Source organism: Procambarus clarkii, chromosome 14, assembly GCF_040958095.1.
Source record: "Procambarus clarkii isolate CNS0578487 chromosome 14, FALCON_Pclarkii_2.0, whole genome shotgun sequence".
Classification (NCBI taxonomy): Eukaryota; Metazoa; Arthropoda; class Malacostraca; order Decapoda; family Cambaridae; genus Procambarus; species Procambarus clarkii.
Genome location: NC_091163.1, coordinates 35,922,776 through 35,939,306, shown reverse-complemented (window position 1 = coordinate 35,939,306; position 16,531 = coordinate 35,922,776). Strand labels below are relative to the sequence as shown.

Below are 16,531 nucleotides of genomic sequence, written 5' to 3'. Positions count from 1 at the left end.
TACAAATGTTCAGGTAAATTTAATGTCAAAATGTTTCCAAAGTCAACTATTTCCATTTCAAAACACAAATAGTAATGAAAACTTTAAAAAACATTAAAATATAGCCAAATTAAAAAACAAAAAGCACAACTCTCTGAGCGCCTAAAGGCGCTTTGCGCAGTGCAGTGGTTAATGGTTGCGAAGCCTACAGTTGTCCTACATCGCTAATTTTGGTATCATTGGAATCGCAATAAAATTCTCTACACGGACATGTGCATATGAATGTTTAATATAGGTAATTGCCCACCCGCAAGAGTGTGTGAAGTGGAGAGTAGTTAGCCGCGAGCGCACTGGCGAAAACACAGGGGGGAAATCATGCTTGGAAAGTTTATACGTTTCCTGACCCTACTTTTCTATGTACGTATTTCTTTTTTATACCAATGTGTTCGCAATAAAATTTTCTATAAGATGAACTGTATAACATTTGTACAAAGCATGTGTAAGAGAAGCGCCAAATATAGAACCACGTCGCTCAGTATGCGTTCGCGGCAGAAACGAACGCATTGTTTTCGTTCGTTTGATGTTTGTCATGTTTATACTTGTTGAAACATTTTATAATTTGTATGACAGTGATCGCAGTAAAATTCCCTACACAGACATATACATAACACATACAAATATTTCCCACGTGTTGGATATATCAACGGCTAAAGGGAACCCACTGCCACACGCTCGCCACACCCCCCAAACATACTTTGTGTATTTTTTTTTTTACTCATAGAAGTTTGTGATATAATATTCATTCTGGGACCAAAAAATTCGCAAATAAATTCTCTACGAAACAAAAGTATCCCCATCCATTTCGGTTAAAAAATGGAATTTATAGAAATATTTTTTCGATTGACGAGAAAAGTAGGCAGTTATGCGGAATCGTAAGAAAAACCAGTGACGAGTTATCTCTAATCGAAAGCGCGAAAGTGTTAATTCAAAAGCTAGCCCATGAAGCATATAAAGAAGCCAACGTATTTTATATATATACTAAGGGGGTACCGGGCATTGCCCAGGATCTGTCTGTCTCTCTCTCTCTCTACCTAGCTATCTCTGCCTAGACATCTCTTTGTCCTCCACCCCTTTTCCACCCCTGGCATTCTCCCCTTCAAGAAACACTAAACCAAATGTGTGAGTCTCAAATGTTTTGTTTTCCTTTTTTCTTCTCTTCCTTCATTCATTCTAGCTACTTTTCAGTATCAACTCTACATTAATCACACACCATTTTCCATTGCTCCCTAATTAAAGCTTTCAATATAACATTAGAGCTGGTGATCTAGAAATAGACAAATCTAGTCAATATTCAAGTCTAGGTCACACTTGGCCCACCGGATCAAGTGTGGACAAACAGAGCCAGCCTTCCCCCTCAGTGCCCCGTCAACAGGGCGTTCTGTGTAGGGACTAGTTTTTTCCCTCTCCGAGGAAAAAAAAAGAAAGAAAAAAAAAGAAACCGACTTGCACGCAGAGCCAGCAACGCACCCATCAGACAAAGACGGGTGACGTCTTCCGACAGCTTCGGAGGAGGCACCTCCGAAGACGGCTTCGGAGGAGGCACCGACACAAAAGCTGCACCAAAGGCATACCTTTGGTCCATATTTTGATAAGCAGAAGCCGGAGCCCTAGACCAAGACCAAGAAGTAATAGTCTGCAAGCCAGGAAGAACCCCAGAAGGGGCAATACCGGGGCGCACAAGAGGAAATCACCAAGGGCCACCCGAACACCAAAGGGGAAGCCCAAGAGGAAGAAAACTTCCAGAACGGAACAGAAGAACCCAAAGGAACCCAGAAACAAACCAAGGGGGGAGCCTTAACCACCACATTTGCCAACGGAATGCACCACAGAAAGGAAGGGCAAAACACATGACCCAGACAGATCTCTGGCAAAAACAGCCAGAAACAAACTGAAAACCGTGGGTCAAAATCTGTGGGAGCAAGCAGAGTATACAGGCACAGACACCGGGTGCAAAAACCAGGGCCCAAAACCCAAGAGCAGAGAGAAAAACACAAAACCGGGCCAAAAAACAAACACCCAAACATTCCCAAAGGAACAGAAAGGGCAATAAGAAAGAACAAAACAGAGACAAGGCAATGTGAGTATAAAAAACTCTAGATGGAGGTGAAAAAAATGCCTCCAAAAAGTCAGCTCATACTCCTAGGCACATGTAAACAAACAAACCACAGCACCGCCCTGGCGGCCAGGCAGGGAAGTGCCCGCAGAGGCACTTCCCTGCCAAAACAAAAGGAGAAATGGCTGACGCAAGGGAGCCAAAATCATGTCAGCAAATGTGGGAAACAAAGCACACGGGAGAAGGGACGGGGTTTTCTAGAGAGAGTTTTCCAGGGGCCGTAGGCTGACTGCTACGGGAAGCCTGGGCAAGGTGTTGCTAACCGGTTAGACCAAAAAGCTAACTAGGAAGATGATCAGTGCATTCCCTGCAACCTGTACGATGATGGGGACCTAGTGGAGGGCCACCAAAACAATGTAAGTGGTCCTATAGCCACACAAGGCAGACCCCCACCAGGCAATGAAAACAAAAATAAAAGAAAACCCCCACAAAAGTATAACGTCCCCAGAGGAAACTGGAACCGGTTGCTGCATATGTAAGCTGGCTGTGCAACACCTTGATGCCATAACCAGCAACAATACCACTCCCTACACAAGGCCAAACAAGTCAGCAGAGAACACCATTAAGGCAAAATACTGCCAGGAAATCGAGGCCAGAGTTGACGACTGCCCCGGATCGCATTAGCCAATGAACTGGAGTTGCTGAGTAGTCAGCCCGGAGGGTCCGGGGTTGCACCCTTTCCCCCCCTCCCAGGGAGGGGAGAGCTGTGCGGACAAACGACATGACGGCAAGGCGAGAACATTTGCTTCTTGGCTTGTTTCCTTGGGAATTGGAGGAGTTCTGCCTCTCTGTTCGATTTTCGGTTGCAATTTTCTTACCATGTGGGGTCTGTTTTGCTGTACCTACCTTTCTGGGTGCCTAACCCTGCTCGATGGCAAATAAGGAAAACCCCCAAACACAGGGGAATTTTCCTGGGTGCATTGCTCCTTGTGCCTCTCTGAGAGAGCCAGGTTCTGGCTCGTGGTCTCCTGTAGGCTGAATTCCATTGACTAATGCCCTAGTCTAATGTATCTCATATTAGCCCGATAGCTCCAGGGAGCTGAAGGGGCTCCCCACAGAAAATACTGAGGCCATACAATGTGATTGAACCCACATCGCCAAACTCTTTCCCCACACACACGCACAACAGTCAGTAGCGTGTGCGCCTGGGGTGTCCAGGGATGCGCGTTCACTCCCATCGCAGGACCTCAATGTTTTCTCACAGAACACCACAGTCTTGCGAGTCCACTGGACATTGTAAATAATCGGAAGCGAATATACATGCACACAGCACAAGCATTCATTATGTTAAACAACAAAAGTAATTTCACATATAAAACAACAAAATCAAAATTTAACTGACCTGTTCGTCTACCTGGTTTCTGGTATGACCAAGACGGGTTGAAAAGGGGTGACCTAGAGCAACCCACTCTTTTTGGACCAGGCAGTGAAAACCTCTTATGGTACGAACATAGGGATCAAGGAGCAATTGCACTAAACTTGATACAACAGCACTGAGGTCTCGACCTTCACTCTCTGCAACAGTCAAATATTAAATGATCATTTATATCAAATTTATATTTATAAATGACAATACGGAATAAAGATGAAATAATAATCTGCTCAATGTTTGTAGCAAAAACTCATCCATCTTGTTTATAACATGCTTGGGTTAAACTATAGGATTATAACTATTGAAGCCGTCTACACAACCCACAGGATTATAACTATTGAAGCAGTCTACACAACCTACAGGATTATAACTATTGAAGCAGTCTACACAACCCACAGGATTATAACTATTGAAGCCGTCTACACAACCCACAGGATTAATACTATTGAAGCAGTCTACACAACCCACAGGATTAATACTATTGAAACAGTCTACACAACCCACAGGATTAATACTATTGAAGCAGTCTACACAACCCACAGGATTAATACTATTGAAACAGTCTACACAACCCACAGGATTAATACTATTGAAGCAGTCTACACAACCCACAGGATTAAAACTATTGAAGCAGTCTACACAACCCACAGGAATAAAACTATTGAAGCAGTCTACACAACCCACAGGATTAAAACTATTGAAACCGTCTACACAACCCACAGGATTAAGGGGGCGTATCACCAGGATTTAAAAAATTGTTGTAGGGTATTCATAATTTATTATCCTGATACATGTGAAAGGTGCTGCACCTAGGCCAAGTTTCAGCATCTCAGCCTAAATAGAGACGGAGAAAAAAAAAAAAAAAAAAAAAAAAGACGAATTTTTCAACCATGTTCAATTGATTTCACAGCCCACAATTGTGAACCAAAATCATTTATACGACACTCAGCTATGACCTTACTATATAATAAAGATTTGCATGTCACATTATTATCCCAGATGTATTTAGTGCAATAATACAGATTTTATAAAAGTTTCCCAAAAACGTATGCAACAAAATGAAGTGTATCATTATTTATAAAATCAATAAATCTACGTAGATAAGAATAATGACATGCGTTTATAGAGGCGTAAACTCTACATATAATGTGCAAGTTTCATGTAAATAGAATAATAAATAAAGGCTGTGAAACGAGATCTAGTTGTAAAAGTTGGAGTTGCGTAGCGCGCTCTCAAAGTTTATTCAACCTGCGGTCACTCGTGACTGGTGATTTACGCATTGCGGCCAGCTCGTATGGAGAGCTCGCATGCATCTAGCTGTCAATGCTTTTCTCTTGTTCGTTTGGTAAGTCATATTGCAGTACAAATAGCTAAAAATAGCAAAAATAGCATGTTCTGGGAGATATTGTGTGAGCGCGTCAGCATACATCCTCTCTCCATGAGAGACACGCAGTCACTGACTGCACCACCCTCGTGTCAGACAATAGAGTGTTGCCATATCTGTTAGTTTATATTCATTTTATGCATAACATGTTACTTTCAACGCTATTACGAAAAATAAGACATCTACAACGTAAGATACAATACCCCGCGGCGTACTCACGGCGCGAGGACCAGATTCACGAAAGTTGCAGCGGGAAATTTGACTCTAATTACGTTATTTTTCAAGATATCATTAAACGGTTTGGACCACAGTGTTGCCAGAACGTTGTAGTATTTTTCGTAATTTTTCGTAAATATTCCATTTTTCATCGGATTTTCGGGTGATACGGCCCCTTAAAACTATTGAAGCAGTCTACACAACCCACAGGATTAAAACTATTGAAGCAGTCTACACAACCTGATTCCATTAAAACCAAACATTTTTGGCCAAACGTGAGTGCTTGAAGTTAATTGCTCCCTGCGCCTCTCTGCGGAGGGCCAGATTTTGGCTCTGGTCACTGGTAGGCAATACAAGAACTGCGATTGATGACACTCAAGTAGTATGGCACTTGATCATTAAGATAGCTTCAGGGAGCCTCTGGGGCTCACCCACAAACTGGCGTTTCATTACAGTCAACGCTGGTTATTTCTTTATAACAACAAACGACAAAAGCATCACTAACCTTGCTTACGGCCTAACTCACCTTGTAGGATAACCGAGCTATTATGATGAAGAATGGAATTGGCCGCACTCTTTGCTACTTCCAGACATTTGCTGACATGGGATAACCACCTGGACGACTCCCATCGACTGTAGTAGTGACGGTCTTGCTCCAAAAATTGTGTGGGATCATCTGAGAAAATAGTAAGGTAACGTAGTAATTGTAGGAATGCGGAATTGTTTCAAATGTACGGTTGGTTAGACATACATATTTAAGAATTCAGATGAATATAAATAGGAGTTGCCACATATTGAACTTTGGACCTTCATCAGCTTCCTCATTGTTGTTGTTTAGCTACTGGGAACAAACAGTTCTAAGTAGCATGGGTTATGGCGAACCCGTAGTGGACTTTCCTGGCACAGGGGCAGGGCTGTAACTGTGACTGCACTTTCCTTCATTCTTATGTGCTATATTGTATACACAATTAAATCACAAGCCATGATCAATCTACCAGGAAATATGAAGGCCTTTTGTCTGGGTAGAATGTCCAGGGATGAAAAGTTCAATCCCTGTGTATAGCCTCAATATTTTCTCTTGTGTACTATACTTCTGAGAAATTCCACTAAAATAATGAAGTTCAATACTATACAGAAAGAGGGATCTACTCATTTGAAACATTTCATCCAAAGATTTTACAGTAACAATGTAAGTTTGCAAGCCAAACTTTGTTTTTTTATTTATATATTGTTCTTGCATTCTTGTAAAACCACTAGCGCACACACAGTGTATCGGGTAGGTCTTTACAGTAATCTTAATTTTTTTCCCCGGAATACGACCCGCCAAATCTTTTAACAACCCAGCCCATCCTCCTGTTTTGGTAGTACTTACAATAACGATGAGGACCATACTATATATGCCGACGTACAATAAAATTAGAAAGTAGAAATCTGAACTACTGAGTTGGACAAACCAGAATACAGTTTTTTACCTGTGTTGTTTGACAAACTAATCTAACCTAACCTAACCTTCCTAGGCCTAATACATGATATCTGAGGCCTAATATAGTACATATATGTGTGGTAAACTAGGCCTATGAATATTTAAGTTTGTTTTTTAGCTTCATTTATTTGAAAAGAATTCCTTACTACTTAGTATAGTACTATCTAAAAGTTAAGTACGTACGAATTCGTTACTATTGACGATCGCCACAACAGGTACTACCTAAACAGGAGGATTGTTTCAACAACCAGGTTCCCATTAGCTGCTGGGTGAACAGAGGCTACAGTTAAGGATAGGCAACCGTTCAATCCTCCCCGGCCAGGATACCAACCCAGGCCATAGTGCTTGCCAAGCGCCAGGCAAGTGCTTCTACCACTGTGCCATGGGGACTGCCAACCATGTCTAATGGGCTTCCTATCCAAAATTTTTTTGAAAATATTTCACTGAAACCTGACCCAAGACCAGGCTACAGAAGCAGCAATACCTAGAGCTATCACCAGAGGGCACCACAGAGACCAGAGCAGCAGGAAAATCAGGCACAGCAAGAAAGTGGGCCTAATAACACTGGCAAGGAGAGACCAGGGAAAGGAGTATAATGTATCTTACTAGGAGGGGGTTCGAACAGTTATTCTACTCCCCGAGCCCGGCCCGGGGCCAGGCGTGGCTTGGTCTTGATAACTTGGGCCAACAGGTTGTTGCTTGCAGCAGCCCACAGTCCCACATATCCACTACAACCTGGTGCTTTGGCACTTCATGCAAGAACTTATCTAAATGCTTCTTGAAAACTTCCACCTCTGTTCCAGCAATATTTCTAATACTTGCTGGGAGGGTGTTGAACCCTGTTGGACCAAGTTATCACAAGCCAAGCCTGGCCTCAGGCCAGGCTCGGAGAGTAGAAGAACTCCCGAGACCCTTTCCAGGTATGCTCCAGGTGACTGACTGCAGGAGTTTACTAGATGACACTGGTAGCTTACTGGTGCTGCTGCCTGGTGGCATGCAGCTGCTACTACCGGATGAATGACTGATCTACTCGGTGGATTGTTTTCCAATTTGTTTATATTTGTCTTACTGTTTGCTTTGACTCTACCTTTCTGGAGGCAGTTCCTTGGTGAGGAAGATCAATTAAAAATATATTAAAAAAAACAGAACTATTGCATTACATGTCAGGAATTGGCTTGCTGCTGTTATTCTTACTGCATTATACATCAGGAATACATTTGTTGCCAGAGTTTCTGAAGCATTATTAAACGAACTCACCAGGTGTGTGTAGCTCCCTCAGCTTTATATACGAGATCTGAAGGTCTTTCAAGGAAGGTAACATTTGGTCAAGATCAAGTATCGTCGGCTGCAATTTCCTCGGATGACAGCGATGTACCAGCCCCATCATTCGGTTCTCCTGGTGCCTGTTAATGCATGTAAACATACTATAGCTAATGTATGACACAAAAGCAAATGCATTTCCCACTTTAGGAAAATGCATTTCCTTAATAATTAATAAACCTAACTAATTCATTGAAGGTTCTGAGTAAACCTAAATAATACACGCTTATGTCTTAAAGTCCAAGTCCAACTCCTTGCCTGCACGGGTGGCTTAGTGTCTAAGTCCGGCAATGCATTTACTGACAGGAGAAGGGGTGAGGGCGTGCCTCTGGCACCTTAAAACCAGCTGCTCTGGGTAGATGGGACTCGACAGTTAGGGAAGACAGCTCATCTAGGGGCGGGTAAAGGAAATGACGATTTCTGGACTCCACTTCGGGAGCTTCCCTAACCCTTAAACTGCGCATATTTAGAGCCCGGAAGCGAAAAATATTTAAATTATGTAAAAAAAAAATGTTAAATGTTAAATAAATCTCCAATTCATTGGCTTCAGCGTCGTGACACTTTCATCAAAATATTTTCAGAAATTTATTTTAGACGAATTTGTTATAAAGAAGAACGTTTTGTTGGTAAGGAGAACAGCTCCTATTAACTGGAACTAAGGGATAATGTAGTGTAGTAATAAAGAGGTGCAAGCACCTGTCCGACACTCAAAGAAGAATAGTAGTAGGGACTTACATACATACCTCTCGTTCAATGTTAGGGATGTGTTTCTGCGAATGGGTGCATCAGCCAAGTCAGCGTTACAAGGTATCTTTACACAATACTCAAGTCCCTATGGAGATGCATTCCTGACATCGTAAATATATCTTGACCAACATATCAAAGACTCACTTACGCAAATGATAAAAATATATTTATAAATACATGCTGTAAAGTACAGTACTTCTATAATTTTTGCACAAGAAGCTATTCCTCACCCCAAACACAAAATTATATAAAGACTTGGGTGGTACAAATTGGTCACCATCCTACTTCTCCATCCAGCCAGCCAAGTAGGTCACACTCACCAGATTATTGAGTTTTGTTGCCTTTTTCTTTCTGGTGGATTTTGTCACAGTTTTGGGTCAATCACCGATTCTCGCCTCCAAAAGAAGGGCGGAAAGTGAAGTGCATGGCTTCCAGTAGGCAAGTGCAAGTCTCGGGAGAGGTCGGGCAACTCTAAAGCTCTGTTCAGGGAGTTACTGAACAGGCCAACCCAAAATGTATGAAAATGGAGAAGCACAAATATTTACTTTTTCTTTTTTGGTGGGGTCGATTGTGTCCATAGTTCATGGTTTGGTAAACAAATGGATTTTTATGGTGTGGCAAATTGAAAGAACAGCCGGTTTTTTTCAGATGCAGAATGTTACCTAATCCTGACTATTAGGAGTGTTTCAGTGGAATCTCAGGACGTTTCTTAAGTCACCTGGCCACTGAGTCCTTTGTCCCATGCTAAGATCCTTGATGAAGCCGACACCTTTGATATTGGGCTTGACTCCATTTTTCTGACACTGAAAGCAATACAGTGGTGCCTCAATTAACGAATTTAATCCGTTCCGGCACCGAGCTCGTCATGCGAAACAACAACTCTGTCGTCGGTGGTGTCCAAGAACCAGCGGGAACGCTAGGAAGCACCGTGTGTTTTGCTCGTTAATCGAGACAAATTTTCTACGAGTGGCTCGCTCGTTACTTGAAATGCTCATAACTGGAGTCGCTCGTCACTCAAGGTTCCACTGTACATATAAATTTTCACATAGCTTTGAATATATGCATTGATTACACTCTTTGGGAAAATGCTTAGGTGAGCAGCATCATGAAGTGGGTGCATTTGGATCGTGATAAACACTGGAGAAACTGGAATGCACAAGACTTGCACAACGAAATCAAAAGAATACCGTATAATGTATCTACGATAAAATATTTAAGCTCTATGTTGAGACTGAACGTACATCCCTGGACTCACTTGTCTGCAATACTAGGAGAGATCTGTGCCATGCGAACTAACGCTGCTCCAGCCAGGGTACCCCAGCACCACACCGGAGGACGCGTTCCCTGGAAGTGTTGCGCAGCCTTCTCTAACTCAGAGTCTAGGAGGTCACGCGGAACCACAACCACAGCTGGTAATCTACAACAGATGGGAAAACCCCATGTTTAATTTATACCTACATATCTGCTTAATTACAAGCAGAGAATACATGGCTCAAAATTAATACCCAACCCACACATACAAAAATAAGAAAAGTGACAATGTATCAGTCCATTCTGTACCCTTAATAGGCCATTAATTATAGTGTATCTTTGATACAATAAGTAATCATAATTATATCTTGCGAATGAGAATCTGGTATAGCATTCTGATAAATAACCGATGTGGTGCATGTGCCCACGTGCATGGTTTAAGTCATTACATTCACATAATCTCTTGGACTTATAATGGCACCAAATGTATTGTATAGACATGAGAAAATACTGGAGTCGAACAATGGCTGCAAGTGAAGAACATAAAAAGTACAGCGTAGAGAAGATTTGTACTAGAATCATGTGGTTTGATCTCATTACTCAGCTCAAGTATTTTCTCATAAAAACATCACCTTTCTGTGATTCATTGTCTTGACACTACACAAAACCCAAATTGTTTGTTAGAACATTTCCATTTGCTGGTTTTGGTATTAAACAACTAGCCGACACTTACTATGAAAAATATATGTCTTGAAAATGGGATAGGGATGTAGTGGTAGGGCATGTGGACAATTGTGAGATCAATTTGGCTTTCCAGTTGGGCACATTACAGCCTTATTTAGGCTAATCCTGATTCCCCTTAAGCCAACTACTGATACAACTAACAACAGTTGCACAACCCTTAGGTATCTGTTGACTAGAAGAAACTTTCCTTATTAAGACTACTCAACAGCTCAGTCAATAGAGCTTGGACCTCACATGCGTGGGGTCCACAGTTCGAGTCTCCTAGAGCCCAGGTGAATGGAATACCTGTTGACTGTCAGGCAAACGGCGGCATGGGGAATTGAACTCGGGACTATTTTGTTGTAATACAACTGTGCTGTCCATTGCAGCACAGGACCTCTGGTCAGTTTGTTGCATCAAGTTATGCAGCAGCAGTAGCTAACAATGCCTATAGCTGGTTACTGCTACAGCCAGCCTGCTGGTATTGCTGTTATCTAACCTGTCATTTTTCTTCCAGGTTGTGGCAGCTACTTTATTGTGTTCTTATAAAACTAAGGTCTTCCAACATGATTACTCCCAGATCTTTTATATTGCTTTTTTGTTCTATAATTTAATTTGATTGCATTTAAAATGTGAGTTTTTTTATATTTTAGTTTTCCAAAGTGCAGGAGCTGGGACTTATCTTCATTAATCAACTTATTATTTTCTGTGGCCCAATGAAAGACCTGATTTACATCAGACTGGAGTTTTGCTTTGTCCTCTATATTGCCTATCTCATAAAAACCCTAGTGCCTTCAGCAAAAAATGATATGGCACTACAGTTTGTACCTTTGTCTATGTCTGATATGAGAATGAGAAAAAGTATCAGAGCAAGTACGGTACCTTGGGGGAAGGGGAGGGGAGGGGCTGAGTTTTTCACAGTGGATGATTTGGATTTTACAGTGTTGACTATTACACTCTGAGCTCTGTTCATTAAGAAATTAAAGATCCAGCTTCCTGCTTTGTCAAAAATTCCTTTTAAGCACTTTTTGTGCGCACTAAACCATGGTCACATTTGTTGAAAGTTTCACAAAATCTGTGTATAATTACATCAGTGTTTTGTCTTCCAATGGCAGCTAAGGCCATATCATAATAGTCTAGCAATTATGAGAGGCAGGAGCCACCCATTCTGAACCCATGTTGTCCAGAGTTATTAGATGCTGTGATTCCATGTGTTCTGTTATACTGTACTCTTAGCACTCCTACGAAGAGTTTGTATGATGTGTGATGTTAGTGCTATGGGTCTATACCTTTGTGCCTCTGCTTCATCACCTCATTTATAGAGGTGCTCTCTCATCTTTCAAGTTCAGTATGTTGGGCCTGTCATAGCGTTTTTTTACACATGAAAACCATATACTTTGTTTTTCAAATGCATTTGGTCCAGAATCACATGGTGAGGAGCTTGGCCACTCTGAAAACAATTCTAACATACAGCTCATCTGCAAGGCATACACACTTTGTCATAGCAGCTCTCCATAATACCAAGTTTGCTCCATTGCCAATTTTTCATTCGCCATAATTACCCATTCTGTGTAGGAGAACTGGAAAGCATTCAAGTCAGTACAGTATTGTAAGTACAATACGCACCATCCCAAGTCCTTATCCTCATCCCTTTCAAGTGCTACCGACTAAAGAGCCTAAATCTGTACTCCCTTGAGCGCAGGCGGGAGAGATACATAATAATTTACACGTGGAAAATAATTGAGGGGCTGGTCCCAAACCTGCACACAGAAATAACATCACATGAGACCAGAAGACATGGCAGGATGTGCAGAATACCCCCGTTGAAAAGCAAAGGTGCAACAGGTACTATGAGAGAGAACTCTATCAACATCAGAGGCCCGAGACTGTTCAACACTGCTTCCACTACACATAAGGGGCATAACTGGCCGACCCCTCACAGTGTTCAAGAGAGAACTGGATAAGTACCTCCAAAGGATACCTGATCAACCAGGCTGTGACTCATACGTCAGGCTGCGAGCAGCCGCGTCTAACAGCCTGGTTGATCAGTCCAGCAACCAGGAGGCCTGGTCGAGGACCGGGCCGCGGGGACGCTAAGCCCCGGAAGCACCTCAAGGTAACCTCAAAGTAAGGCTATATAGTTGTAATGGCCAGGCACTTTCTCATGATAGTTCCCATCCCTTCCCTTCCCTTCAGCTTTATATTTTGAATTGTATATTTTTCTGATCTGTCTAAAATTTATATACAGTATATAAGTACATTGTTATACATATTAATTAATTTTCTAAGTTTACTGTATATTTTTTTAATTAGAATTGTTAATAAATATTTAAATAGATAAAATGTATTACTAATAGTATATATCTTAAGATAATTATTTTATAACAAATTTCTATGATGTAAATTTTTAGTTAAATAAAATGTGCGAGTTTATATGATAATAATGATTAATTAAAAAATAAAACAGTAGTGGAGTCACACAAGCACAAACGAATGCATCTGCTGAGCACAACGAGATCACAAGACCATGATACGTCTATGAGATGCAGGATGTGGCTTCAAGTCCATCATATCACACACATGATACGTCTATGAGATGCAGGATGTGGCTTCAAGTCCATCATATGACACACATGATACGTCTATGAGATGCAGGATGTGGCTTCAAGTCCATCATATGACACACATGATACGTCTATGAGATGCAGGATGTGGCTTCAAGCCCATCATATGACATACATGATACGTCTATGAGATGCAGGATGTGGCTTCAAGTCCATCATATGACACACATGATACGTCTATGAGATGCAGGATGTGGCTTCAAGTCCATCATATCACACACATGATACGTCTATGAGATGCAGGATGTGGCTTCAAGTCCATCATATGACACACATGATACGTCTATGAGATGCAGGATGTGGCTTCAAGTCCATCATATGACATACATGATACGTCTATGAGATGCAGGATGTGGCTTCAAGTCCATCATATCACACACATGATACGTCTATGAGATGCAGGATGTGGCTTCAAGCCCATCATATGACACACATGATACGTCTATGAGATGCAGGATGTGGCTTCAAGTCCATCATATCACACACATGATACGTCTATGAGATGCAGGATGTGGCTTCAAGTCCATCATATGACATACATGATACGTCTATGAGATGCAGGATGTGGCTTCAAGTCCATCATATCACACACATGATACGTCTATGAGATGCAGGATGTGGCTTCAAGCCCATCATATGACACACATGATACGTCTATGAGATGCAGGATGTGGCTTCAAGTCCATCATATCACACACATGATACGTCTATGAGATGCAGGATGTGGCTTCAAGTCCATCATATGACACACATGATACGTCTATGAGATGCAGGATGTGGCTTCAAGTCCATCATATGACATACATGATACGTCTATGAGATGCAGGATGTGGCTTCAAGTCCATCATATCACACACATGATACGTCTATGAGATGCAGGATGTGGCTTCAAGTCCATCATATGACACACATGATACGTCTATGAGATGCAGGATGTGGCTTCAAGTCCATCATATGACACACATGATACGTCTATGAGATGCTGGATGTGGCTTCAAGTCCATCATATGACACACATGATACGTCTATGAGATGCAGGATGTGGCTTCAAGCCCATCATATCACACACATGATACGTCTATGAGATGCAGGATGTGGCTTCAAGTCCATCATATCACACACATGATACGTCTATGAGATGCAGGATGTGGCTTCAAGCCCATCATATGACACACATGATACGTCTATGAGATGCAGGATGTGGCTTCAAGTCCATCATATCACACACATGATACGTCTATGAGATGCAGGATGTGGCTTCAAGTCCATCATATGACACACATGATACGTCTATGAGATGCAGGATGTGGCTTCAAGTCCATCATATGACATACATGATACGTCTATGAGATGCAGGATGTGGCTTCAAGCCCATCATATCACACACATGATACGTCTATGAGATGCAGGATGTGGCTTCAAGCCCATCATATCACACAAACATTTTCACATCTATTTAGATGAAATGTTAACGCAATACCTCATTTATCGCACTTTTAATTTGCTCGGTCGATAATTCCATAATTATCAAACTGCTAAGCATTTTAACCAACTTACGAGGAACAGAGGTTGAAGAATTCATTATGCTTCGAAACTCTCCAATTAGGACATCGTGTTCGTTGCAGTTCTCTCTCCCAGTCCTGAGCCATGCTGAAAAATATTCCTCTTATAAAAATTAATGCCACCTGAGGCTACATTTTCTTCTTTTTCCATCTTAAAACTTTCAAAGTTTTATCAATAGTTAACATATTTAAATGTAATATTCCTCCTGAATATCCACTTAGGGGGAAAAGAACTAAAAATCTGAGAGCTTTCAAGTATCAACACATTTTTACTCCTATTGTCTACTACTTGAAATTGTCTTCATAAACAAAAATGTTAGTTTTTCTTGTCTATCTCCAATAAGAGAATATTTACACATACCTGGTGCACCCCTCCCAAAGCTGGCTAACCTAGCCAGAAAAATCTTCTTCGCCAGAAAATAAGATGGCAGCAAATGAACAAAATTAATTAAGAAGAATTCTTGAAACCTGCATCTTCAAAAACAATAGATCATAGACTGTAGCTAAGGAAACAAAGCTACTAAAAAAACATTAGAAAGTTCTCTTTTGCAAACAAACACGTAGATGGTTGAAAGAAGCAAAGTGAGTGGTGGTAGATGCCAAAACTGTCAAGCAGTTTGAAAGTGTTATATGACAAAGCATACTGGAAATAGTGTAGCTCTCATCCTGTAACTATACTTAGTTTATTATAGGAGGAGGACATGAAAGGTTATCCTCTGAAGCAAAAACTATCTGGAGAGGGAACTAGAGTCCAAGAAGGATCAAAAGACACTCCTTAGGCTTCCCCTCAGCCTTGGAAGCCTGTCATGTAGGCTCTAGGGCAGAGTTGTAGTCCTCACCCAACACCTGGCACAAATAGGTATCTTCCCAAGGAGAAGGCTCCAAGCTGGGGGAAGGGAAGGGAACAGTTGCAAAGACGACTGCTCCGAAACCCTGGAGGGACCAGAAGGCTCAACTACCTCCACTGTTGAGTTGCATGAGGCTACCCAGAGAAGGCTAAGCTACACACCGAGCAAAACCCGGACTTGACTCGGAAACCCCCAGACACCTTGGAGCAAGAATCAATAGAGGGATGATGGAAGACCAAAAGCAGGTTAAACCACACCTGCAGGGAAAGGAAAGTGGTGATGAGGGTTAGAGGTCACCTCCAATTCAGAGTTCTTAACACTTTCGCTCACCCCGCGCGCCACCCCTCGACAGGGCGATATGGGCCCCAGAGTGTCACGGAAGCGCGCGTTAATTCCGAAAAGTGTATACTCTCTTCAACTTTGTCACCTCAATTCTCCTTCTACGAGATTAAATTTGGTATCATTGTGTTCGCAATAAAATTCTCTACAGCACTAAATGCATATAAACTCCAAAAGCCCGGCTAATTACCCGCAGCAAACAGAGAAAGTGCGAACGAGTTACCCGGGAGCGCGCAAACGGGATAAAATGTTTTCACTATTTTCACTCTGGTCACCTAAATTTTTGTCCTAGGTCTTTCATTTTGGTCTCAATGGGTTCGTAATAAAATTCTCTAGAGGAACATTAGCCTATAAAAAAAAAAACCTGGTCACGCTCCAACCGCCGACGAGTTGAAGACGGGCCACGTGTTAGCCGTGAGTGAGTGCTCAGAGGCCTTCCTGCTACACTCCCAATTCCTACCCTTTTTAAGCCTTTCTTTCGCAATTTTCTTCCTGGAAGGGCCTTGTTCA

At 41.8% G+C, this 16,531-nt stretch overlaps 1 protein-coding gene across 1 annotated transcript in view; it reads right to left on the bottom strand.

The window, feature by feature from the left end:
- LOC123770216 (myotubularin-related protein 10-B) overlaps window positions 1-16,531 on the bottom strand; it is a 53,917-nt gene that overhangs the window by 8,006 nt on the left and 29,380 nt on the right. The window contains exons 6-10 of the mRNA XM_045761898.2: window positions 14,830-14,922; window positions 9,930-10,091; window positions 7,865-8,010; window positions 5,651-5,800; window positions 3,495-3,667 (exon numbers count right to left, since the gene is read on the bottom strand). Coding sequence (XP_045617854.1) covers window positions 3,495-3,667; window positions 5,651-5,800; window positions 7,865-8,010; window positions 9,930-10,091; window positions 14,830-14,922 — 724 coding nt within the window. The remainder of the gene's footprint in view (window positions 1-3,494; window positions 3,668-5,650; window positions 5,801-7,864; window positions 8,011-9,929; window positions 10,092-14,829; window positions 14,923-16,531) is intronic.